The sequence below is a fragment of the Suillus discolor genome (genome assembly GCF_016758755.1).
Source record: "Suillus discolor strain FC423 chromosome Unknown F5147scaffold_5, whole genome shotgun sequence".
NCBI classification, from domain to species: Eukaryota; Fungi; Basidiomycota; class Agaricomycetes; order Boletales; family Suillaceae; genus Suillus; species Suillus discolor.
In genome coordinates this window covers 85,472-111,073 of record NW_024541252.1, presented here as the reverse complement: position 1 = coordinate 111,073, position 25,602 = coordinate 85,472, and the positions used below count along the sequence as shown (strand labels likewise).

General features: G+C 47.8%; 7 protein-coding genes across 7 annotated transcripts; all 7 read left to right on the top strand.

Annotated features, from left to right (window-relative positions):
* The first annotated feature begins 101 nt into the window (after window positions 1-101).
* On the top strand, window positions 102-5,196 carry F5147DRAFT_670711 (uncharacterized protein). The gene is made up of 13 exons (XM_041435550.1): window positions 102-1,188; window positions 1,427-1,785; window positions 1,961-1,980; window positions 2,051-2,199; window positions 2,312-2,427; window positions 2,546-2,661; window positions 3,070-3,195; window positions 3,250-3,280; window positions 3,331-3,614; window positions 3,680-3,819; window positions 3,871-4,434; window positions 4,499-4,815; window positions 4,872-5,196. The coding sequence occupies exons 1-13, from the start codon at window positions 130-132 to the stop codon at window positions 4,999-5,001; spliced, it is 3,411 nt and encodes a 1,136-aa protein (XP_041297908.1). The 5' UTR covers window positions 102-129; the 3' UTR covers window positions 5,002-5,196.
* A 224-nt stretch (window positions 5,197-5,420) lies between these two features.
* On the top strand, window positions 5,421-6,038 carry F5147DRAFT_670709 (ubiquitin). Its single transcript, XM_041435549.1, has 5 exons — window positions 5,421-5,510; window positions 5,565-5,582; window positions 5,637-5,666; window positions 5,723-5,805; window positions 5,873-6,038. The coding sequence occupies exons 1-5, from the start codon at window positions 5,493-5,495 to the stop codon at window positions 5,955-5,957; spliced, it is 234 nt and encodes a 77-aa protein (XP_041297907.1). The 5' UTR covers window positions 5,421-5,492; the 3' UTR covers window positions 5,958-6,038.
* A 1,736-nt stretch (window positions 6,039-7,774) lies between these two features.
* F5147DRAFT_567042 (putative aminoadipate reductase) lies at window positions 7,775-11,689 on the top strand (the record flags this gene model as incomplete). Its single annotated transcript, XM_041430832.1, is given in 13 exon segments — window positions 7,775-8,080; window positions 8,132-8,492; window positions 8,548-8,855; window positions 8,911-9,129; window positions 9,143-9,285; window positions 9,335-9,550; window positions 9,605-9,766; window positions 9,819-9,983; window positions 10,034-10,577; window positions 10,624-10,902; window positions 10,959-11,129; window positions 11,158-11,415; window positions 11,471-11,689. The coding sequence occupies 13 exon segments, from the start codon at window positions 7,775-7,777 to the stop codon at window positions 11,687-11,689; spliced, it is 3,351 nt and encodes a 1,116-aa protein (XP_041297906.1).
* Window positions 11,690-12,209: 520 nt separating this feature from the next.
* F5147DRAFT_567294 (uncharacterized protein) lies at window positions 12,210-12,668 on the top strand (the record flags this gene model as incomplete). Its single annotated transcript, XM_041430842.1, has 2 exons — window positions 12,210-12,358; window positions 12,485-12,668. The coding sequence occupies 2 exons, from the start codon at window positions 12,210-12,212 to the stop codon at window positions 12,666-12,668; spliced, it is 333 nt and encodes a 110-aa protein (XP_041297905.1).
* A 1,675-nt stretch (window positions 12,669-14,343) lies between these two features.
* Window positions 14,344-14,967, top strand: F5147DRAFT_833348 (uncharacterized protein; the record flags this gene model as incomplete). Its single annotated transcript, XM_041443856.1, has 4 exons — window positions 14,344-14,366; window positions 14,434-14,570; window positions 14,621-14,887; window positions 14,945-14,967. Exons 2-4 carry the CDS (start codon window positions 14,555-14,557, stop codon window positions 14,965-14,967), a joined length of 306 nt encoding a protein of 101 aa, XP_041297904.1. The 5' UTR covers window positions 14,344-14,366; window positions 14,434-14,554.
* Window positions 14,968-16,025: 1,058 nt separating this feature from the next.
* Window positions 16,026-16,895, top strand: F5147DRAFT_757837 (uncharacterized protein; the record flags this gene model as incomplete). Its single annotated transcript, XM_041440386.1, has 1 exon — window positions 16,026-16,895. Exon 1 carries the CDS (start codon window positions 16,113-16,115, stop codon window positions 16,893-16,895), a length of 783 nt encoding a protein of 260 aa, XP_041297903.1. The 5' UTR covers window positions 16,026-16,112.
* A 1,828-nt stretch (window positions 16,896-18,723) lies between these two features.
* On the top strand, window positions 18,724-22,736 carry F5147DRAFT_670673 (putative aminoadipate reductase). Its single transcript, XM_041435548.1, has 13 exons — window positions 18,724-19,119; window positions 19,171-19,531; window positions 19,587-19,894; window positions 19,950-20,168; window positions 20,218-20,324; window positions 20,374-20,589; window positions 20,644-20,805; window positions 20,858-21,022; window positions 21,073-21,616; window positions 21,663-21,941; window positions 21,998-22,147; window positions 22,197-22,454; window positions 22,510-22,736. The coding sequence occupies exons 1-13, from the start codon at window positions 18,814-18,816 to the stop codon at window positions 22,726-22,728; spliced, it is 3,294 nt and encodes a 1,097-aa protein (XP_041297902.1). The 5' UTR covers window positions 18,724-18,813; the 3' UTR covers window positions 22,729-22,736.
* Window positions 22,737-25,602: the final 2,866 nt, after the last annotated feature.

Below are 25,602 nucleotides of genomic sequence, written 5' to 3'. Positions count from 1 at the left end.
GGGCGCGGTAGCAGTGAGTCCTATATACATAGTAATCGGTACAAAACCATAAACATGTATGGACGTGGGAAGAACGCGTTTTATTACTTTGTGGTTGCTCGCAGCACACTGACAAGCCACTGAACTAGAATGCCGACGCCGTCTGAGACGTCAACGCGCTCACGCTTGTCGTTGTCACGCACGACATCAAACTCAACCACTACACGTACTTCCCTCAAGACGCGTGCGCTGTCAATCACAAGTGATGCAAGCGGTTGTACGACTGTGAAGCCCGCCAAACCAATTTCGAATTCGAACTCTACTTCAAACATGCTCTCCACGATGCCGACGCACTTGAAGCGTTCTGGCACAGGTCCGCCCAGTGCTTTCCCGCGTTCCTTGTCTGCTTCCACTAGTAGCACTACAGGTTCGAATGGAAATCGAAGTGTGGTGTCATCAACCCCATCTCGAGCACGCGTCGTTTCCGAGACATCTATCCCAACTCTATCCCATCAACACCGTGCTTCAGTCAACCTCGCCTCTCCAAAACTCGCCATAAACTTTACATCCCCAAGTCCCGCAAAGCACAAGAACAATCCTTCATCCCCGTCAGTCCGTGTGCTCGCAAGCTCTGCTAATTCCAATTCAACATCAGTATCTGGGAGCGGCGAAACGGCTTCCCTGACCAGGACCGTCTCCATGGAGAGTACTCCGACAACTATACCCCCGTCTTCCGCGCCTAAGCCCCATTCAAGTAACACACCCTCAAAACCTTCAACACACACACCTTTGACCATCACACCCTCTAAATCCTCTCCTCTCGCTCGTACCCAGCTACAGCGTACACCATCAAAGACATCGAATATGACACGATCCCCTGGAGCAAAAAATATACACTCTCCAAGTCCAAAAGTCCGTTCTCCAGGTTCAAACTGCGTAGGTAGAGAGCCTGTCGCGTTGCTCTCTGAATCGCTCGCCTCGAAAAATGGTATGGCTGCAAGTGCCATGGGCGGGACCAGAATAGGAAGCGTCTTCAGTGATGGTACCGGGAGTATCATTGGTGGTCCTAGACGCGTGAATGGACGCGTCACGAATGGTGCCGTGATCAATTTGAACGATGATACGGGTTTAGAGGATATATGGGATCATGAGGATGACGGGATGACGTTTGATATGGTTACGGATGTGGATGGGGAAGGCGATGAAGAGGTGAGTTCGTTTCATTTTAGTGTTTCGTTTGTCTACTCTTTTCTGTCTGTACTTTTGCGATTATTGGATTGTATACGGCCTTGATGTCGTTACGTACGCATGTCCTCCTGACGCGCACTACATGCATACATTCGTTCCTACTTATCACTATCCAGCCCCACTTTCACGTGCATACATCCACTCATCCCTCTCATCTCATCTCACTTCTTTATAAAACCCAACTAACTCAAGTCTACAGCTCGACCAAGCCCTCATCCAAATTCGCACCCTCCACACCTCCAAACTCCTTGCCTACAAGCGCCTCCTCGAACGCGCGCACGCAAGTAGCGCAGCGCAGGTTTATCATCTTCAAGCTCAACTCGCAGAATTGCGTTCTCAGTCTCAGGCTCAGGCGCAAGGATCCTTGCAACTGGAGGGGGGTGAGTATTGTGTTTGTGGTGGGAGGAAAAGGGGGTATTGGGACGGTGTTAGTTGGGGGGATGTGGAGGAGGATGAGACCGCAGAGGGTGGCGATTTGGTAGATGCTATGAAGAAGCTTGATGAGAGGGGTATTAGGAGGGCTATGAGAGGGTTGGGGAGGGAGAGGCGGGGGAGAGTGTGAGTCTTTCTTTGTTATGATTTGGGTTCCTGTTTCTTGGTGTTGGAGGTCGTGCCTGCTGATTGGTGCAGGGGCGAGATGATGTGGTAGTCTCTGGATGTGTTCCCTCGTCTCTCTTTCCTTTGTGACTCCACTTTTTGGTGAAGACGCTGACACTTGCATTCTATCGCGTAGTATGCAGATCATACTCGAGTGTACGTCCCGCACATCTTCATAAAGAAGCGCCAGCTGATTAACCCCTCTCTTCCCCGACCATCCCAACAGCAACCCTCCCAGGTGACATCCCCCTCCAAATCCTCCTCCTCCAAAAATACCTCAAAAGCTCATTCGACATCATCGGTTTCCTCGCACCTGAGATCGCCCTTCAGATCTTGAGCAAGTTGAGCGTGAAAGAGGTTGTGAGGGCTGGGTTGGTGAGTGTTTTGCTGTGGATTTGTGGGATGTTGGGGCATCTCGGTTCCGCTCGGAACCCTTTTTTCTTGAGACACCGGTCGGAACCATATGAGTACTGATGGCACATGACAGGTCTCGAAAAAATGGTACACCGCAACTCGTCATCCTGCATTGTGGAAGTGGCATTGTCTGCGCTTGACTGCCAATGATCCGGTCCGTGTGAGAGCACCAGCGCAGCGTGAGGGATGGTGAGTTCTCTTTCCTCGCTTTTCATCTTTCCTCCGATTCGTACTCGCCCCTGTGTTTCCTCTCCATTGTAAGCTCAACACTTGCATTTACTGATTCTTTCAATGTATTGCATCACAGGTACCCTCTCTACCGATCCCTGCACCACCGCGAGTCCAATTTTGCTCATGCGCTCCCACAGAGCATACGCTTCTTGAATGGACATACGAATTTCTGTACGACGTTGTTATTGAGAGGTGAGGGGCGTTTTGGGAGTGTTTTTTGGTGTCGTTATTATTTTTGGGGAGGACGGCACTTTTTTTAGGATGGGGAGGGTTTCTATGCTGATGAAGAAGAGCCGTAGAATGTGAATCAGGGAGGCTAGTCAGCAGCTGTATTGCAAGTCCTGCTCTTCCAGCCACTCCGATTCACAGCTACTCTACCTCCATTCCGCCCTACATCCGGTGCTCGCGTGCCCTTTTGACTCTATACTTAGGAGACGTAGAATGCGGATCAGGGGGGCTGAAGGTCAGCAGCTGTATTTCAAAGCAGGTCTTGCTCCTCCAGCCACTCTGATTCACAGCTATGCCCTATCTATCACCCTTTCTCCTTCACATTTTGCCTTTACTCTCCCTAAATAAGGACTTTCGCTGATGCTGTCGCAGGCAAGCGCCTCATCTCTGGCTCCTACGACGAAACTATCCGTTTCTGGGACATCGACACCGGCGAGATGAAAAAGTGCCTGCAGGTGAAGAAGCCTGTGAGCTGTGTGGATTTCTTGGCGGAGGAAGGTGTGTCGTTTTTTGTATAGTGCATTATGCATGCTTGGGGCTCATGTGCCGAAGAGGTTTTCGTGGTTGGATTTCACGATGTTGGGTGCGTCCATTTGTGTATATCTGATATTTGAACTAAAATTATTGCCACAGCCGCGTTCACCTTTTTTCCTCCGTTACATTCACGCCTCTTCAACAACTTGCCGGACACCTCAACGGTATCCGCGCCGTTGCACTTTCCTCCAAGAACCTCGTCAGCGCGGGCGCTGACAAGGCTCTCGTGTGTTGGGATTGGCGTGCCGGGACGAAGATCGTGAGGTTTGGACAGCAGACGACGATTAATATCGGTGTGCAGATTGTCCAAGGGGGCACAGAGGCGGAGGGGGAGCGTGTAGTGGGTGTGACTATCGATGGCATCGTTCGGGTTTTCTCGATTAGTGAGTTTCTGGTTTCTTTGCTGTCCTCTTTACTCTGTTGCTGATGGTTTGATGATGGTGCGCAGAGAGGAGAGAGATGATCTCGCAGTTCAAGCTCAGTGAACTCGGCGGTAGCGACCCTGTGTTGCATGCGAAGCTGTTTAATGTGGGCTCTGCACCTAATAATATGTTGCAGTGGTTCGCGGCCAAAGGCTCGCAGATGACTGTAAGCGTTGTACTCATCTTTTGTCTGCATACTTCATTCGCTTCTTATTAGTGCGCGACTAAATCCGTGATCTTGCATCTGCAATGGAACGAAGATGAAGACGAGAGGACTCCTGCCGAGACAACTACAATGAGCCCTACGTTCACTGGAAGGACTCTTACCTCTCCTACGCCCTCCTCCCTTAACCCGAGATCACGCGCCGTCTCATCCCTTATACGGCCCACGCAGACGTCTACTCCCCAGCGCAGACAGTCTGCACTCGGGGTGAGTACATCGGGCTTGCCCAAATCGCGACTTTCGCTTGGGACACCTTCCACGCCTCTCTCCTCCAATATCAGCGCATCTCAAATTTCTGGTATATCACCATCTCCGCTCTCCCTACTCCCTCGATCTGGCACCCCGCTGTCCCCGATGGGTGCACCGTTATCTCCTATGGGTGCGGTGGGTGCAGACGGGTTTGCGATTCGGTTCGGGCGCGCGGCAATTTTGACTGCACCTCCCAAGCTCGTTGCGCTCGTAGAGACACCTGATGTTGCTGTTGGCGCAGTGGATCCTAGGAAGAGGAGGGTGGTCACTGCTACGAGGTTTAGTTCGCGGGCGGGGGCTGATCGGAGGGTATGTCTGTTCTTTTATTTTCTTACCCGAACCTCCTCCTCACTTGTTCATATCGTGCACCCAGATTCTGATGTCGACACATCAAGACAAGGACAAGGTTGATGGCCTTGATGGTCCAGTGGATGAAGACACGGGGCCTACGACGGACCATGCAAACCCGATGTTCTCGTCCCCGACGCCAAGCGTTGATATAGATGCAAATATCATTCCTTTGTCAGGCGCATGGGAAGCGCATGCTCATGCCACACCTGTGGGTATGAAAGGTCTTCTTGGTCCGTTACCGCCCAAGTTCGCGGGCTTGGCGACGCCAGAGAAGAATCCGATGTCGATGCAGCTCACACATGAGGAAGTAGTGGTAGGTTGTGCGGACGGGACAATTTAGTGAGTGACGTTTTGTTGCATTGTGTATTAGGCGCGTGCTGATGTGTTGCTGGTAGTGTAATGAATTTCTTGGGGCATGAGTATGTGAAGGAGAGGTCTAGGACAGAGGAAGGGATTGAGGAGGACGAGGCAAGCAGTGAGGAGGGAGATGCATCCGTGGATAAGAGTTTAATTTTGGGGGCTTGAGAGGTGTCGAAAATTTCACGCAGCCGCACCAAAAGGACAGGCACCAAATACCACACCGAACAACTAGCAAAGGAATACCAACTACTACCGCACTGGATGGAACACACGGACTAGAGTATTCAACAATTTCGACTGGCAGGACAGCTACTACCTACCACACTCGTTTTATACCATCAATGACTCGTTTATTTGGATTGATATTAGCGTTAGTTAGAGACAAATGGCTCTTGATATATAGCTCGTGTTTAATTCTCTTGCTTTTGCGTCCTGCAGGAGCTAGTAATGTTGGCCATTAAGGAATCATATATCATACCTGAGCTGCTGCGTTGAACGAGCCATGCAACGGACGCCTGCATGGAGGCATGGTCGAAGAGGGTTCGCGGAGCTTGAACTTGAATATCATGATAACGCCTCTCAATGTGGGACCGTCACGCGCACTACTATCGAGTAAAGCAGGGGCGTAGTATAATCCACGGCGTGCAACTTTGAACATGCTCATCAAAGTCAAAGTAAGTACTTAAACTCACTCTCAACAAACGTTCCACTACGTTGATGACCGCCAGACGCTCACTGGCAAGGAGGTGCCCAATCCAATTCTCGCGATCTGTTCATGACTAACTGTCATGTATGGACAGATTGAGTTGGACATAGATCCCGAAGACAAGGTATCTACAACCAAGCGTACTCGTCGCTGTCAAGCTCACGAACCATGGTAATACAGATTACTCGCATCAAAGAGAAGGTTGAAGAGCAGTCTGGTGTGCCACCACAACAACAGAGGTTGATCTTCGGTGGGAGACAGATGTGCGTGGTCGCCCTTATTTCCATCAGATCATGCAAACTGACCATATCTTTCTCGGTTATAAATCAGGCCGGACGACAAGACTGCCAAGGAGTTCAACATCTCCGCAGGATCAGTTCTCCACCTTGTTCTTGCTCTACGTGGCGGCTTTTGAGATAGCGAACGGTTCTTGCGCGTATGGAAATCATGCTATAGCAAAGCAGAAAGTCAAACGCAAGGTGTACTTTGTGTGTTATTAGACATCATTCATAATTGATTTTGGATCGCTCTCATCCTGTATCGCCCATCTTTGAGGATGGATAACTCAGCATGGAAGAATTTCCTTTCTGCTCATGCAACTGATCATTTCAGGTGGTTCCACTTACTCTTGATGGATCTTCTCCGATGATGTCTGCGTCTGGCTTGGCAAGAGCTCAGGTTTATTTTCGGTGCTCCATTCGTCTAATCTTCAACTCTTCAACGTTGAAACTTGAAGCAGATACACCAAAGGCAGTTACTGAGTGAGCAGAGTAGAGGTACAATGGCACCGTTCGCACTCTTGTACAAGGATCAGACAGAACATGTTGAACAATCAGGACGACTTGGCGTGAGAAAGAGAAGAGAAAACAGAGTCAGGGACTGGCGGCTCGCCGCCGCTACGATGAGATATGACACTGCGCACACTATGGACACAAACATACAAAGCGAGGGCAGGCCGTCGAGCAAGTGTAGCGAGCGAGCGAGGTGAGAACCCAATACAATGAGCAGGTATAAATAATGCATCAAGCGAATGACGAATGACATGAGGGCATGATGCAGCAGCGGCAGGTGGAACGAGAGCATGAAGCCAGAAAGTGAAACAAGCAAAACAAGACACAGCCTTGATAGCGGTGATGTAGTGAAACTGGTACGCGCTCGTTCTCGCTTGCTTTTCTCACTTTCGTTTGGTGTTTTTTGACAACGTCCCTCGCTCAATCCAGTTCGACAGTGAGACTACACCGTGACCAGAAGGGGATCGTTCAACCATAGTTTTTCGACGAGTCAAAACTTTGATGGGCCTAGCAGGATTGTGCTAGTTCTTGTGATGTGACATTGGCCTTGTTAGCTGGTCGAATATAGATGACACCATACCTTGTAGAGACAGTTCATGTCCAGAAATATGCCTCTGTATGGTATAGATTACATGTAGTGATGAACAGTGGAAGGACGGACTCGATCTGACGCCAGTAGACGGGAAATTCATGCAGCAGTGAGTCTGCAATATCTACCAATGGCCCATGGGCGCAGGCCGAAGATTGGGAGCCTTGTACTCGATATTGACTACCTATTGCGAGATCAAACGAAGACCATCAGCTCAAAGGGGGACATACAGAATACATACAGTAAGCTGTTGCCCAACGAGGCTTGGTGTGCACTGTGCAGCGTGTCACGGTTGCATTCAAATTTTATACCGAGTAAACATATACACATACGTTGGACCCCGAGGACTTCTCCGAGCCGAAAAAAAGGGATTTGGGCGTGTACTTAGTATGCGCTTATTCTTACTTTCAGTTGTAGTCTTCATCTTCAATAGATGATATCCAGTATTCAATTATCGGACACAGGGCTTCCAATTGAAGTGTAGCTCCAGCTTCATTGGTAGTACAGACTCACTGCATATTGAAAGTCCGTCCTTCCATTATTTTACAGGTGATCTATGTCATCCACGAGGCACTTTGGCAGACATGAACTTTATATCTACAAGGTTGAAGGTATGGTGCGGGTTATCTCCACATCCTATCTCATACTCGATCACCATCCGTCATTAAGTACGCCGCCTCTCATGTACACCCGTCTGTGGATCCAGATATATCGGAATAGGCGGTCACATTTACTTTCCCAGTAAGTTCAAAGTTTTATCTTCGAGATCATCCCACTTGAAAATGACTATTTATTCGTGCACTTTATATCTCGTATCAACAGTCAGCCTAAACGTCTACAATCATTCAAATCATGGTCGCTTCATATCGAGGTCATGTCAATTACCCTCCCCTCGATGGATCTTTGTCCCTCCCTCAATTGGTTGAATTCAATGCGCAACATAACTCGGACGTCACTTTCTTTGTCTACGACAAACCCGACAGCAATGACCTGGTCTCTATCTCTCATTCAGACCTCTATCGAGCTTGTCATCGGGCCGCCCAGGCAATTAGACCAGCCTCCGCAGGCGCAGACAAAGAAGTAGTCGCCCTCATCGCGAACTCCGACACCCTTCTTTACCAGACAGTATTCATGGGCATAATATTCGCTGGGCTGGTTGTGTGTACATAGATTTTCTTAATGATTGGGTTTCTGATTACTGTTTTCAAGCCGTTCCCTATGTCCCCCCGTAATTCAGCGGCGGCAGTCACGAGCATGATGCAGAAAACAAGATGCCGTCGTTTGATCACCACTCGGCACTCTCTCGCTTCCCTAATCGACGGAGTCGAAGCGGGTCTGCTATCTGCCACTGAAACGAGCCAGCTGCAGATTGACGAGATTCCAGCGCTGAAATACCTGTACCCATCACTCGTTAGTGGTACTCCCAACGAGGCTAGTGACCCGTACCCTTCCCTAGGTCCGCCGTCGTCTGAGAACGATGTATTATTCTACCTGCACTCCTCTGGCAGCACTGGCTTCCCGAAACCTATTCCAATAAGTAACTTGACTTCCATCCACTGGTGCCTAACGCGTGAGTCACTAAAATAATCCGCACAGCGAACAATGCTAAGATAGGGTACGGTTAGCATCTATCTACGACCTGACTAACCATCCCACTCCTATTCTCCTCGGTGCTGCGTCCTTGCCACCATTTCATACCCTTGGTATATATATTCAGCTGCTCGCCCCTATCGCCACCCTGAGCAGTGTGTCTATTTACCCGCCTACATCCTTGCTCGATCCCTTGGCGACTCCTATAGTACCCAACTCGCAAAACATCCTAGACTCTGTACTCAAGACGAAAACGAACATTTTGCCAGTTGTGTCTGCCTTTCTGGAACAGTGGGCGTTTTCTCCGACTGCCGTCGATGTTCTGAAGACTCTCGAATATATTGTAAGTTTGTTATCAATGCTGTCACAATGAATGACTCGCGTTGATACCAATGCAGATCTATGGTGGCGGTCCTCTCGTGCCTAAGATCGGAAATACTCTGGTGAATGCAGGGGTCAAGCTTTCTTGTTGCTATGGCGCTACAGAATTTGGTATCAACACTCATTCTATCCGAAATTCGGTGGATCAAAAATTTTGGGACTGGGTGCGATTCGGACCCAATTCCAAGATCAGATGGGCTCCACAGGACGATGGTACATATGAATGTCAAGTCTTGGTGCGTCTCCGAGTTGATCTTCGAACACGCGTTGAATGCTCTTTTGCCGACAATTCCAACGCATCGAGTGTCAGTAGAGAATCTTCCGGACGTCAAGGGTTATGCTACCTCAGATGTATTCATCAAGCACCCGACCATTGAGGGTCTGTGGAAGATGTACGACTGAATTTTGCGTTATTCGTGTTTTCTGACATTTTCCTTGCAGTGTAGGAAGGATCGACGACGTTTTGACACTCTCGTCCGGGGAGAAGACAGTACCAGCTCCCATGGAAAGCATCATCTGCGCCAACCTCTACGTAACCAGCGCCGTCATCTTTGGCCGTGGACGCAATCAAGTTGGGGTCCTCATAGAGCCACGAGCAGGGTGTGAAATTGACGTTGATGACGAAAAGCAACTTGCCGAGTTTAGGAACCGAGTGTGGTAAGTCCCCTAAAAGATCGCATGCTACTGTTGCGTCTGAAGAAGTTCTTGAAGGCCGGACATAGAGGATGCGAATCAGGAGGCTCCTGCCTTCAGCAGGATCTTCAAAGAAATGATTCTTGTGACACACGGCGAGAAGCCCATGCTTCGAGCTGGAAAAGGGACCGTCATGAAGAAAGCAACCCTCAAGCTGTATGAGGAGGAGATCAATGTCCTGTGAGCATAGTACCCATTAGTCACTCTGTTAACTAGCATTCATGGGCGACAGATATGAAAAGGTCGAGGGCAGCACTAGAGCAGGTATCGATGTACCTTTGCCCACAAGCTGGACTGCGGAAGATGTTGAGGGATGGCTCAAGGTCCACGCTGCTGCTGTGAACGCCGACAAGGAAGTTGATCCTGATGCGGACCTTTTCACTCAGGGATTTGACAGGTGGGTCGAGACTGACAAAGGCTGGTGCTCTGCTTACTCTGTACATCTAGTATCTCTGCGACATTTCTTAAAAACCGCATTATCGGCTCTCTCAGCTCATCTTCAGATCGTGACCTTCAGGCATCAGCATCACGGATTGACCAGAACATCATATTTTCAAGTCCTTCGATTCGCCAGCTCGCGAGAAGCGTTATTAATGCGGTATTGCAGCGGAATGGTACAACTACCGTCGACGCCAAGGCCGATATCGAGAACATGATCGAGAGGTATTCAGTCGGATTAGGGAACTCTGTCACAGAGGTCGACACCACTCCAGTTAATGGGTGCAGCCAAAGCGATCATGTGGTTGCCCTGACCGGGTCTACTGGTGGTCTTGGCTCGTACCTGCTTGCAGATCTACTCCAGCGTGAGAACGTGTCTGCGGTATATGCCTTCAATCGCCCGTCAAAGGGGGCATCCATACAACAACGACAGGAAAACTCGTTCAGAGATCGCGGTTTAGATTTCACCGTACTCCAATCTGACAAACTAGTGTATGTGGAAACTGATACATCCGATGACCACCTAGGGCTGGATAAAGAGTTATACCAGAAGGTTTGTGTCATTTCCAGTGTCACTGAATTGACTAAAGATAGCGTAGATCTGCACGTCTGTCACTGTCATCATTCACAACGCTTGGCGACTCGACTTTAACCTAGCGCTCTCGTCATTCGACACTCATGTGCGAGGAATGTGGAATCTTATAGATTTGGCACTATCTTCTCCGCGTCATCCAAAGCCGCGTTTCATGTTCGCATCTTCCATCTCGTCTGCTCAAAGTTGGGATAAAGCGAAAGGACCATTCCCTGAAGAAGTGAAATACGACGCAGGGGTCGCAGTAGGTTTTGGCTACGGCGCGAGCAAATATGTTTCGGAAAGGGTGAGTCATGAGCTACTTTTTGGGGCGTGGATTCTACGAATACTGTTTCCATCAAGGTTCTTGTCAACAGCAAGTTACCAGCATCATCATTCAGAATTGGACAAGTATCGGGAGGACCCCCGCGAGGAGCTTGGTCTACGACAAACTGGCTACCGATCATCGTCAAATCAAGTGTCAGTCTAGGCGCACTTCCCGAAGCTAAAGGAGTAAGTCCGTCACTATCGAGGGTATCTATTTGTGACATGCGTGTTTTAGTTTGTGTCTTGGATCCCTGCCCACGCCGTATCAAATGCCATTCTTGATGTAGCTTTCGCGGAAGAAGAACCTCCCATCGCGGTGAATCTGGTGCATCCGAGACCGACTGCATGGAAGACGTTGATGCAGCCCATTGCGGACGCCCTGGTTGAGCGCAAAGTAACAAGTTACCCGCTACCTCTTGTGCCATTCTCAGAGTGGCTCGAAAAGCTCGAAACGAGTGCCAAGGACTTGAGCGAAGAGACCATGGAACGCATCGTACGTGTATCTCGATAGCTGGCTAGAACGTTTCCAATATATTCTTCGATTACAGCCTGCCATCAAGCTTCTCAACTTCATGCGTTCCATGACTCAATCAGACATCGCGATTAGGGCATCCGGAGAGATGCGATCCGAAGCGGGTGGCATGACTTTATTCACCACTGCCGTAGCCGAACGCGTCAGTCCAACGATGAAGGAACTGAAGTCGCTGTCTTCGGCAGATGCGGCACAGTGGGTGGATTATTGGGAGGCAATGGGAATGTTTCAATGAACATATGAGTAAGTCTTGAGGTTATGGCGCGAGGTATGAGGTGGTTATGCTAGAAAACGATATCTCAGTCTATTGAACTCTGTTATTAACCCTACTCAATCACGATTTCATTTCATGACAGTTCGAGGCCATGCAGCTAGAATGGTTCATCGAAACAGGACTATCAACCTACAACTGGGATACATTCAGAGTAAACGCAAACTTGAAGACATTTTGGAAAAAATCACGGTAATGAATATGAAGCTCAGAGAGTGCATCAGGGTATGATATTGATGCACTTTTGACTTCATCAGGTATAGTCTTAGTGTAGTAGTCAACACTATTTTTGCCATAGTACAAACATAGTTGAAAAGAGCTAATGACGCTCACAACACATTTTACCGACTTCTGCGATTCCATCTGCCAAGAGGCCAATTCCTTTCTGCCCAAGACACTAACATTTAGGCTACTATGATGTTACCCGATTTAGACTGTCGTGCGCCACAGCGCTTGACCTACCATCGGACGTCCACCATACATCATGGATGCCTCAGAGATAAGACAGAATTTCGACCGCTTCCGAATCCTCATTATAGGAAGAGCGAATGCAGGAAAAACCACCATCCTCCAGAGGGTTTGCAAGACACGTGAGAACCCAGAAATATATGACAGGGCCGGGCAAAAGGTGCGGTCCATGATACTAGCAGCACTACTGAGACGATCATAAATTGACCAAAGATCAGATCGATCCCGCCGTGTTGATGGCATCTAGAGAGGTAGGGCGTGTTCTTTTGTTCGGTAACATTACTTGACGAGATTTCAGCGCGGGGTACACGATATCGAGAATGAAATGGTGTTTCAAAACAACCAAGGATTCATTTTCCATGATTCACGCGGGTTTGAGGCAGGAGGACAATTTGAATTCGACAAAGTGAAGGCTTTTATCAGACATCGTTCTAAGAAGAGACGTTTGAGTGATCAAATCCATGTCATATGGTAAGTAATTGATCGATTTTGTGGCGTGCGCTATCTCACATCTTTTGCATAGGTACTGCATTCCGATGGATGAGGATTCCAGGTCTTTCACAGAAGCGGAAGCTAAGTTTTTCTCTCAGTGCGACACAGGAAGTGGTAAGCTTTTGTATCTGCCATTGTCCATCATCGACTCATTCCCAATCCTCAGTTGCAGTAATGGTGTTGTTCACTAAATTCGACGCTCTCTACGATGATGAATTTGCAGAGCTGACGAGTAAGGGAGTATCGAGAAAAGATGCTCAAACGCTGGCCTCGCAGCATGCCAAAGAAGCATTTTCCAATGGGCCACAACTAAAGCTTTTGTACAACCACAAGAACAATCAACGTCCTCCAAGGTGTCACGTATGCCTGCCTGGTAAGTCAACTAATTCTCGAGCTGCTAATCAATTTACTGCTTATTTCTGTTCGCCGGCATCTACTAGATATGGACAAGGATGATGCAGACTGCGGGATACTGATCGAACGCACGGCCGAAACTCTGGATGATGATACGCTCAAACAGATGTTTGTTTCAACTCAGCGGAGCAATTTGGAGCTGTGCATGAGATATGCAGTCGAAATGTAACTCTTCAAACCTCACTTATCAAGAGATAACTCACTGTATATTAAGAACTCTTGCACAGCATCTTGACTTCTCCAAGACAATCTCGTCGCGCATATCTGGGAAATCCGACTGCCAGATCGTAAACGAGTTGGGTCTATGGTTTCCGCATAGTTCAGTGAGATCGTAGGAATTTTTGAAATTTCCTCATTTATATTCGACGCTTACTTTTAGGCAGTACTAATGTCTGATCATCTGTACCAACATGCTGACCTAAGGCATTGCTAATCCCTTGACAGGACGTGAGTTTGTTGAGCCTGTGTCGAGCTTGAGCCTCACTGACCGAACACGTCGCTGATCCCTTTACAGGGTGTGAGTGTGTTAATCCTCTGTCGAGCTCGAGCCTCGCTGATAGAACACATCCCTGATCCCTTGACAGGCTGTGAGTGCGTTGGTCCTCTGTCAAGCTCGAGCTCGCTGACCGAACACGTTGCTGATCCTTTGACAGTTGGTGAGTGTGTTGATCCTTTATCGAGCTCGAGCCTCGTTTACCGAATATATTGCTGGTCCCTTGAAAGTTGGTGTGTGTTGATCCTCCGTCGAGCTTGAGCCTTGCTGACCGAACATGTCGCTGGTCTCTTGACTAGTCTGTGAGTGTGTTGATCCCCTGTCGGGCTTGACCTCGCTGACCACACACATCATTGATCCCTTTGACAGTCGGTAGATGTGTTGATCCTCTGTTGAGCTCAAGCCTCGCTAATTAAACGCGTTGCTAATCCTCTAACAGGCTGTGAGCGTGTGGATCCTCTATTGGGCTCAAGCCTTACTAACTGAACACGTCGCTAATCCCTTGACAGCGTGTAAGCATGTGGATCCACTGTTGAGCTCGACCCTCGCTGATTGAACACGTTGCTGATCCTTTGACAGGATGTGAGTGTTTTTACCTCTGTCGAGCTCGACCCTCGCTGATTGAACACGTTGCTGATCCCTTGACAGTATGTAAGTGTGTTGATCCTTTATTGAACTCGAGCCTCGCTCACCGAACGCGTCGCTGCTTGACAGGGTGTGAGTGTGCTGATCCTCTGTTGGGCTCGAGCACTGATGTGTTGATAATTATAGTATGCAAGTATATTTATCCACAACCATTTTTACCTTTTGATCATAATTCATCAGCGTTACCGCCCCGAAGAAGATGAGATGTGGTCCATGTTGCGATTTTCGGCATGTGCCATTGCTCACAGCTTGTCTACATGATTCTTATCTCAAATGCTCACTAATAGCGCTCCGAGTCGTCAACATTGGAGAAAATTATGCAGCTTGGTTCTGGTGAGATTTTATGCCATATCGCAATGAATCTGCTGATTATTGATCATAAGCTGCCGTTATTATCTTCGAAAACACTTTCTATCTTTGGGGCCAGCAACGCTATAGACTTGAGCAGGAGTCAGTTTACCCTATTCGTATTGCTCTTCAGCAGTACATAGCGTCTCCCAATGCAGCTGCTGTCAGGGAAGCTCTGAGCTCTGCCGTTCACACATATGAAGCAGGCTTCTCTCATTGGATAGCAGGGTCGGCCAGACGCTCTCAAAGGAAGGCGGAGTTAATCGACACAATTTTCGAAGTTGTTTTACAGCACCGCCTGTGTATGTGATATCTGGTGCAGTTGTCAGAGTCCCGCTGATATATTCGTATTCAGCAAGACCTTGAAGTTCAAGCAAATTAAAGCAATACGATGATATTCAGAAGATTAGATGGCATATCCGTGACAGTGGTTAAGGGGGTGGAACTGTATGAAATGTTGTATGATCAAGCAATTGGCGATATTTTATGGTGGGCACGCACACGATAGATAATGCCCTACGTATTTCATACGATGCTTGCAACTTTCTTCAAAGAAAAGAAATGTATATTTCCATCCAATTGCTTTTGGGCGGCGTTGGCATGGTGCATAGCAATTTCCTGCTGAGGGCACACTACAAACACACATGACTACAAATCCACAATCCTAGTCATATCATGCACGAATATGACAGTATGTCCTGAAAATTACAGTGGGTACTTTGCTATCGTGGATAACTGCCGAGGAGTCAAGTTTCTTTTAGCCAATACTGCAGGCATTGTGCATTCTGAACCCTCATTTAGTCCTGACAACATGATCATTAAGCTGCTCTGGACCAAGACCTTGTTACCTTGAGCGTGAAGAAATGCATTAGTACCTGCCGTATCCCACAGCCTGAAGCAGCCTGCTAATCGTCACATCATATGGAGCGTGTGATGCGACGACCTAGCATGGTGAGGTTTATGAGCGAGCGAGCTTTTGCCTACTCCACTCTCCCCAGAGTACCACGTTACATGGTCGACCTCAGGCTTGATGTCCCTACAGGAGACGACGATCGCATCCATTGACCGATCTCACGGATCACGAACCTGCTGTAAATATGTACTCCTTGTGTCTACTGCACCTGTTGTGTCTGTGGAGCCAGTAAGTTCACTGAAAGGTTGGATAACGGCTACCGGGCGTTGACGTAATTGGCTTTGTGACGAGTGCCTTTGGCCAGAATCAACGTGTTGTACCCTGTACCACGGCTATGAGGGCTGCAGTAGCACTACGGGAGCATCCGATCAAAGAACACAACGTGGTAAGCATCGAAATAGTTAAATTCCTCTTCGGAATTGTATGGCAAACGCACCGAGGAGGCGTGGCTCCAACACCTTTCGCATCATAAATACCTGTTACAAATAGGATCAATCATCCTGGGGCAATTTCCATTGAACAATACAGTGCGGAAACACCACAGTAGGCTACATAGGTACGAGTAGCACCATATCCAACCTGAAGGGTCGTACTGACCGCGAGTCTAACATAAGATGGCACCAGCATCACTGACTCGGAACATCGTGATCTTTGGAGAAACAGGAGCAGGAAAAAGCTCCGTCATCAACTTGATGGCTGGCCAACAGATTGCGAGCATACTATCACCTGACTCTTACCGCTGCACTCTGCATTGGACGGAGTACCGAATAACCTTCGAAAATGGGACTCAATACCAGGTGTTTGATACGGTCGGCCTCGAAGAGCCCCGTTTACAAACTGGAGAGTACCTCTCCGCAGTTACAAATGCATATGGCCTCATCAACACTTTGAAAGAACGTGGAGGTGTCAACCTCTTGCTCTTCTGCATACGTGGAGGAAGAGTTACGGCAACCATGCAGTGTAACTATAGGTTGTTCTTCGAATTTTTCTGTGAAGAAAAAGTCCCGCTCGCGCTAGTCGTCACAAATCTGGAAAGAGAGACAAGGATGGAAGACTGGTACATGCGGAATGGGCATTACTTGGAGAAGTATAACATCAGGTCCGCGGGACACGCATGCATCACTGCAGCAAATCTTCTGGACGGGAGGCATAGAGACAAGTATGAGATGTCACGTGGAATACTCCGTGGAGTGGTTGAGGTTCATTGCAATGCATCCATGGAAGGGTGGACCGGTGGACAAGGATGGCTTGCTTCGTTCATCAAAAAGCTCGTGGAATTTGTCGTTGGACGTCCCAAAAAGAGGGATATCATTGGGATCCTCACGAAACGATGTGGAATGTCTAAGGAGGTGGCTTGGCAGGTAGTGCGGCAAATTGCAGACGAAAATCAATCGTAGGATGATTTCGGACTCATCAGTAACTTCACCGATTCCTTATATATTTAGCCTTCTTTTTACTCAACCGCCCTTGATTTAACAAGGTTTTCGAGCCGACTTACAGCTGGATCTGATTCAATTGTTCCCTTCACCTTACTTGTGGAGCTGGACAAACAAACAGTGGTGCGCTCAGTACTACATAGTACTCATTAATCATTAATCATCTATGTCAAATCTATGTATGTACAAACATCTGCAAATGTTCTGGTGTGTAAGGCCGTGTATATTGAGAAGTTCCAGCGTGTTTTGGCAGTGTCCAGGCGCTCAAGACCGTGTATAGCGAGAACAGCATGTTTTGACTCCAGATATTACAAAGGGAGGGTAGGCCGCTGAGCAAGTGTGAATAATACAGCGAGAAAGACGAGAACCTAATACAGCCTGAGTGATCGGGTATGGGTGTGAATAATGCAGGCTGGCAGCAAGCGAACGACACGGGCGCATCATGATAATGAGTCCAAACTTTGATGGGCCTAGTAGGATTGTGCTAGTTCTTGTGATTGCATTGGCCTTGTCAGCTGGTCGAATATACATCACACCATACCTTGTAGAGTCTGGAATATTAATGACCGTAGGCCGAAGCTACACTCCAATTAGGAGCCTTGTGCTCGATATTGACTGCATATTGGGATATCAAACGAAGACCATCAGCTCAAAGGGAACAAACATAATACATACAGCAGTACTAGTAAGGTTGGCCAACGAAGCTCGGTGTGCGATTGATAGAACTTCATGCAGCGTGTTGCATTCAAATTTTATGCCGAGTAAATATATACAAATACGTTGTGTCCAAATCAAGAAGTGAACGTTGCCAAATTTTTATGCAAAACATTAATTCTGTGAAGCTCCTCGACCATAATTTTCACTTTTCGGTGGAAAAGCATCCCTCACAATTCTTATTTAGATCAACACTGCGCCACTAGATTGTTTGAAACTGGAGACAAATGATGTGAAACGAGAGCATGAAGCGAGAAAGTGAAACGAGCAGAACAAAGATCCTTTTGGATAACGGCGTCAGCGACTGGTGGCCTTGGATAAGCGAAGCCCAACCCAGAGCTTCTAGCAGAGCGTCGCGAGGCGGACCACGTTTATAGCACCCGCTGCAGTCATCCATGTCTTAGGATAAGGATCTGTCAGCTAAGGCAAAAGGAACGCCGAGTGGCGGCGATGGCAGCGGTTTCGAACTTGCGAAAGTTCTCAATCAAGGACTACCGCTACCCCAACCAGGCCGACCTTCTCGTTCAGTTTAGGACTGACACTAGACTGAGCCTATAAGTATACCTAATTGGTGTACAGGACCAGTCGCACGACTGCAACCGCAAGCTAGTGAGGGGTAGGAACTTCTTCAGACGTCGAGTCTCGTGGCATTTAGCACTCACCGAGGACCCGGCTGCCTGTTTCGGTCATTTCTGAACCGAAAAAAGATTTGGGCATCTCCGAGTCCGTGCAGATATGCTACTAAAGGCTACTAAGTACTGGTACGGGCTTGTTCTTCTTTGCTTTTTTTCACTTTCGGTTGTTGTCTTCATTCTTAGGTCCCAATGTGGTCAAATATCGAGCACAAGGCTTCCAATTGGGGAATGTAGCTCCGAAGACCCACTTCGGCGGACATGAACTTTATCTCTACAAGATATGGTTGTCTCCCCATCCCAATACAGTATAGTGACATAGGACAACCCTCTCATCAACTACGCCGCTGCTAATGTAGACCCGGGTCTGTAGATCCAGATAGGAATAGGCGGTCACCCTGTAAGTTCAAATAAGTATTATTTTTTTCGCCGAATCTTCTTCGCGAGATGCCGCTTGAAAATGACTACTTATTCGTGGACTTCATATCTCATACTATCAACAGTCAGCCTAAACGTCTACAATCATTCAAATCATGGTCGCTTCATATCGAGGTCATGTCAATTACCCTCCCCTCGATGGATCTCTGTCCCTCCCTCAATTGGTTGAATTCAATGCGCAACATAACTCGGACGTCACTTTCTTTGTCTACGACAAACCCGACAGCAATGACCTGGTCTCTATCTCTCATTCAGACCTCTATCGAGCTTGTCATCGGGCCGCCCAGGCAATTAGACCAGCCTCCGCAGGCGCAGACAAAGAAGTAGTCGCCCTCATCGCGAACTCCGACACCCTTCTTTACCAGACAGTATTCATGGGCATAATCTTCGCTGGGCTGGTTGTGTGTACATAGATTTTCTGAATGATTGGGTTTCTAATTACTGTTTTCAAGCCATTCCCTATGTCCCCTCGTAATTCAGCGGCGGCAGTCACGAGCATGATGCAGAAAACAAGATGCCGTCGTTTGATCATCACTCGGCACTCTCTCGCTTCCCTAATCGACGGAGTCGAAGCGGGTCTGCTATCTGCCACTGAAACGAGCCAGCTGCAGATTGACGAGATTCCAGCGCTGAAATACCTGTACCCATCACTCGTTAGTGGTATTCCCAACGAGGCTAGTGACCCGTACCCTTCCCTAGGTCCGCCGTCGTCTGAGAACGATGTATTATTCTACCTGCACTCCTCTGGCAGCACTGGCTTCCCGAAACCTATTCCAATAAGTAACTTGACTTCCATCCACTGGTGCCTAACGCGTGAGTCACTAAAATAATCCGCACAGCGAACAATGCTAAGATAGGGTACGGTTAGCATCTATCTACGACCTGACTAACCATCCCACTCCTATTCTCCTCGGTGCTGCGTCCTTGCCATCATTTCATACCTTTGGTATATATTTTCAGCTGCTCGCCCCTATCGCCGCCCTGAGCAGTGTGTCTATTTACCCGCCTACATCCTTGCTCGATCCCTTGGCGACTCCTATAGTACCCAACTCGCAAAACATCCTGGACTCTGTACTCAAGACGAAATCGAACACTTTGCTAGTTGTGCCTGCCTTTCTGGAACAGTGGGCATTTTCGCCGACTGCCGTCGATGTTCTGAAGACTCTCGAATATGTTGTAAGTTTGTTATCGATGCTGTCACAATGAATGACTTGCGTTGATACCAATGCAGATCTATGGTGGCGGTCCTCTTGCACCCAAGATAGGAAATTCTCTGGGGAATGCAGGGGTCAAGCTTTCTTGTGGATACGGCGCTACAGAATTTGGTGTCAACACTTGTACTATCCGAAATTCGTTGGATCAAAAGTTTTGGGACTGGGTGCGATTCGGACCCAATTCCAAGATCAGATGGGCTCCACAGGACGATGGTACATATGAATGTCAATTTTTGGTGCGTCTACGAGTTGATCTTTGAACGCGCGTCAAACACTTTTTTGCAGACAACCCCGACGCATCAAGTGTCAGTAGAGAATCTGCCGGACGTCAAGGGTTATGCTACTTCAGATGTGTTCATCAAGCACCCGACCATTGAGGGTCTGTGGAAGATGTACGACTGAATTTTGCGTTATTCGTGTCCTCTGACATTTTCCTTGCAGCGTAGGAAGGCTTGACGACGTTTTGATACTCTCGTCCGGGGAGAAGACAGTACCAGCTCCCATGGAATGCATCATCTGCGCCAACCCCTCCGTAAGCGGCGCCGTCATTTTTGGCCGTGGACGCAATCAAGTTGGGATCCTCATAGAGCCACGAGCAGGGTGTGAAATTGACGTTGATGACGAAAAGCAACTTGCTGAGTTTAGGAATCGAGTGTGGTAAGTCCCCTAAAAGATCGCATGCTATTGTTGCGTCTGAAGAAGTTCTTGAAGGCCGGACATAGAGGATGCGAATAAAGAGGCTCTTGCCTTCAGCAGGATCTTCAAAGAAATGATTCTTGTGACACACGGCGAGAAGCCCATGCTTCGAGCTGGAAAAGGGACCGTCATGAAGAAAGCAACCCTCAAGCTGTATGAGGAGGAGATCAATGCCCTGTGAGCATAGCACCCATTAGTCACTCTGTTAACTAGAATTCATGGGCGACAGATATGAGAAGGTGGAGGGCAGCACTAGAGCAGGTATCGATGTACCATTGCCCACAAGCTGGACTGCGGAAGATGTTGAGGAATGGCTCAAGGTCCACGCTGCTGCCGTGAACGCCGACAAGGAAGTTGATCCTGATGCGGACCTTTTTACTCAGGGATTTGACAGGTGGGTCGAGACTGACAAAGGCTAGTGCTCTGCTTACTCCGTACATCTAGTATCTCTGCGACATTTCTCAAAAACCGCATTATCAGGTCTCTCAGCTCATCTTCAAATCGCGACCTTCAGGCATCAGCATCACGGATTGACCAAAACATCATATTTTCAAGTTCTTCGATTCGCCGGCTTGCGAAGAGCGTCATTAATGCAGTATTACAGCGGAATGGTACAACTACCGTCGACGCCGACGCCGATATCGAGAACATGATCGAGAGGTATTCGGTCGGATTAGGGAACTCTGTCACAGAGGTCGACACCACTGCAGTTAATGGGTGCAGCCAAAGCGATCGTGTGGTTGCCCTGACCGGGTCTACGGGTGGTCTTGGCTCATACTTGCTTGCAGATCTACTCCAGCGTGAGGACGTGTCTGCGGTATATGCCTTCAATCGCCCGTCAAAGGGGGCATCCATACAACAACGACAAGAAAATTCGTTCAAAGATCGCGGTTTAGATTTTACCGTACTCCAATCCGACAAACTAGTGTATGTAGAAACTGATACATCCGATGACCACCTAGGTCTGGATAAAGAGTTATACCAGAAGGTTTGTGTCATTTCCAGTGTCACTGAATTGACTAAAGATAGCATAGATCTGCACGTCTGTCACTGTCATCATTCACAATTCTTGGCGACTCGACTTTAACCTGGCGCTCTCGTCATTCGACACTCATGTGCGAGGAATGCGGAATCTCATAGACTTGGCACTATCTTCTCCGCGTCATCCAAAGCCGCGTTTCATGTTCGCATCTTCCATCGCGTCTGCTCAAAGTTGGGATAAAGCGAAAGGACCATTCCCTGAAAAAGTAGAATACGACGCAGGGGTCGCAGTAGGTTTTGGCTACGGCGCGAGCAAATATGTTTCGGAAAGGGTAAGTCACAAGCTACTTTTTGGGGCGTGGATTCTATGAATACTGTTCTCATCAAGGTTCTCGTCAACAGCAAGTTACCAGCATCATCATTCAGAATTGGACAAGTATCAGGAGGACCCCCGCGAGGAGCTTGGACCACGACAAACTGGCTACCGATCATCGTCAAATCAAGTGTCAGTCTAGGCGCACTTCCCGAAGCTAAAGGAGTAAGTCTGTTACTATCGAGGGTAGCTATTCGTGACATGCGTGTTTTAGTTTGTGTCTTGGATCCCTGCCCACGCCGTATCAAATGCTATTCTTGATGTAGCTTTCGCGGAAGAAAAACCTCCCATCGCGGTGAATCTGGTGCATCCGAGACCGACTGCATGGAAGACGTTGATGCAGCCCATTGCGGACGCCCTGGTTGAGCGTAAAGTAACAAGTTACCCGCTACCTCTTGTGCCATTCTCAGAGTGGCTGGAGAAGCTCGAATTGAGTGCCAAGGACTTGAGCGAAGAGACCATGGAACGCATCGTACGTGTATCTCGATAGCTGGCTAGAACGTTTCCAATATATTCTTCGATTACAGCCTGCCATCAAGCTTCTCAACTTCATGCGTTCCATGGCTCGATCAGACATCGCAATCAGGGCGTCCGGAGAGATGGGCTCCGAAGTGGGTGGCATGACTTTATTCACCACTGCCGTAGCCGAACGCGTCAGTCCAACGATGAAGGAACTGAAGTCGCTGTCTTCGGCAGATGCGGCACAGTGGGTGGATTATTGGGAGGCAATGGGGATGTTTCAATGAACATATGAGTAAGTCTTGAGGTTATGGCGCGAGGTATGAGATGATTATGCTAGAAAATGATATCTCAGTCTATTGAACTCTGTTATTAACCCTACTCAATCACGATTTCATTTCATGATGATTCGAGGCCATGCGGCTAGAATGGTACATCGAAACAGGACTATTAACCTAAAACTAGGATAGATCCAGTGTAAACGCAAACTTGAAGATAGATTTTAGAAAAGAACACGGTGATGAATCATGATGGCATGCACGTAGGGAGTACCGCAGGGACTAAATGGTAGTACGCCATTGATATTTTAATTCTCAACCTGCGACCCTACGAGACAAAGGTTAGCAAGAAATTGATGGGAGATGATGACACTGCTCACAGGAATATGGAGTCTGGACACAGACATTACAAAGTTCGTGTAGACGGATCATCGCTGGTGAGCACCAGAAAGTTGTCTTGTTCATGGTCAAGAGGTCGGATCCTACTACTCCGGTAAATCAGAGGCAAATTCGGCATTGCATCATTACGTTCTTACGTTACACTGCACGTACCTACAATGTTTTCGAGCCGAGCACTTCAAGGCACTTCATCACCCGCATTTTCGAAATACAAAGTTACCTCCAAGTCATTTCGCTTCGGTTAGCTAGAAATGCGGCATACAGGTGGCAATGGAACGATCTACATGGAAACTTGTAGAAAGCTGTCACGGTGCAAGGTAGACTCGTAACCAGTCTGACTATGCGTCAATTTGAGATGGTGAGAATTTGTTGACGTAGTCAGACTGGTCGAACTCAGAGTGATTTGGCAGGCGAAGCGAGGAGTTTGAAATTTGGCAGATGCCGGTATGCCGCTTTGGGGTAACATTACCGCAAACTCTTTCGTTCGTACCATGAAAAGTACAGTATCCTCTCAAATACAACAGTACATCACGCTGGAGCACTAATAATTGATTAGGATAAACTGCTCGAACTCCTGAACCCATTATTTACAAGGACAAATTTAATGCCTTGAGTGAGTGAAAATGTTGTATCTTTAGCGTACATGATCTCGCTGCAGCAATAAGTTCAAAGGTGACTGACAGTGATCACTGATAGCTGTCTTGTTGGGAGAAAGGAGTAGAGGGAGAATCATAGCAAGGGTCTTTCCAGAGCCTGTCGCAGCTCGACACTGTGGGAAGTAGAAACAATGAATTTCAGTGGTTCGAGCACTGAACCAATGAGCCTCAATGTGTGTAACACTGAATCCACCAGCAAGAGTATTCATTGTTTCGGCTAATACCATAGATTTCATTGCCAGTGTGAGCACTCAGTGGTGTAAACAATGATATGTGACTATGAAATATGATAGATAAAACAATAAAATCTAGTGGTTAGGCCAATGAATTTTAATGGCATGACACATGAATTTCAATGGACCACCAAAAAAAATGGGCGCGACCTATGAAATGATGCAGAGAAAACAACAAAATGTGAAAGATTAGCCAATGAATCTCAGTGGTGTGAGATATGAATTTCATTAGTGAAACGGACTTAGTGGAATTGTCGCTCTTCCTCGGATAAGGTAGACATGTTGGCATTTTTTTGTCATGTGACCATTGGATATATTTGTGTTATTGTTGATATATAGAAATGGTCCTGTGGCCCAGCAGTCACAATGATGCAGCTATCATTGTTGGAGGTCTTGGGTTCAATCCCTGCCAATGGCAAATTATCCTGGGTTAAATGGTACATGTACATGGAGTATACCTGTGGGCACCCATAACTTGGTGCCATATTCTTTTGCTAAATACAAATACCCTGTCAAATTCAATGGTTATGTCGTCAATAATCAGTGGCCGCACCATCAAAAGTCAGTGATTTGCTGCATTGAATTCAATGGCCATGTCGACAACAATCAGTGATTCAACCACTGATGTCCATCGTCTTTTCGGGGGATTCAATGGCCGTTGATTCATTGTGCTACCTCATTAGTTTCAGTGGCTCTCTCTATTGATTTTCAACGTTTTCTCCTACTTAAATTCATGGGCTTTCCTTTCCACAGTGTCGAAGTACAACGTGTTTCGCAGAAAGTAATGATATGAGGCATCTGAGCTGGAACAATTTCGCGAATCGGACGTTGTGATCCTTGGGAAAGAAGATCGAGTCGCGAGAAAGCCTCGAGAACTTGCTGGTGTTGTGTCATTTAGAGGGACCTCGTAAAGTCCATTGGGAGATTCTCAATTGTATCTCGAGCAGTGAGCGATAAAGGTCGTACAGAACTCATGGTTGAAACTTAACATAGCGTAGTACAGTCTGAGCAAGAGCAGACACATAACTTGTGCTATATGATCGTAACTACCTCCGGCACGACCAGCACCTATCAAATTTCAAACTCCTCGCTCTGCCCTGCCACGCCACTCTGAGATTGACCAGCCTGGCTACACCACTCGTGCAACCATGGTAGTATTAGGCCAGGCTGGTCACGAGCCTAGGTGCAAGGGAGGAAATAATGTTCCAGTTTGTTGTTCGACAGGTACCAGGTACTGAATGTTCGGATCGGACAAAACTGAGGTGACTCCTACTACTACATACAGTCGGGGACTGTGGCAACCGCATCCTGACATGTAAGTTGCAAGTACAGCTGACATGCATATCGTAACTTATGCATAAACATTTGCAGTCTCGACAGTACTAGTAATGGCACCAAATTGCCTTTCGCTTCCGTACATATTGGAACCTCTTTCATTGTCTGTCTCAGGCTGGGTCCATATTTGGCTTCATGCACCTGTGCGAGCCCCTTCAGTGAATTCACCCGTCTCAGACGGGCAGCTGAGGGTGACAATGTACCAATAGGGACGGGCCATCCCATGTGGGCCCATGGCAATAATTGTACCATGATACATG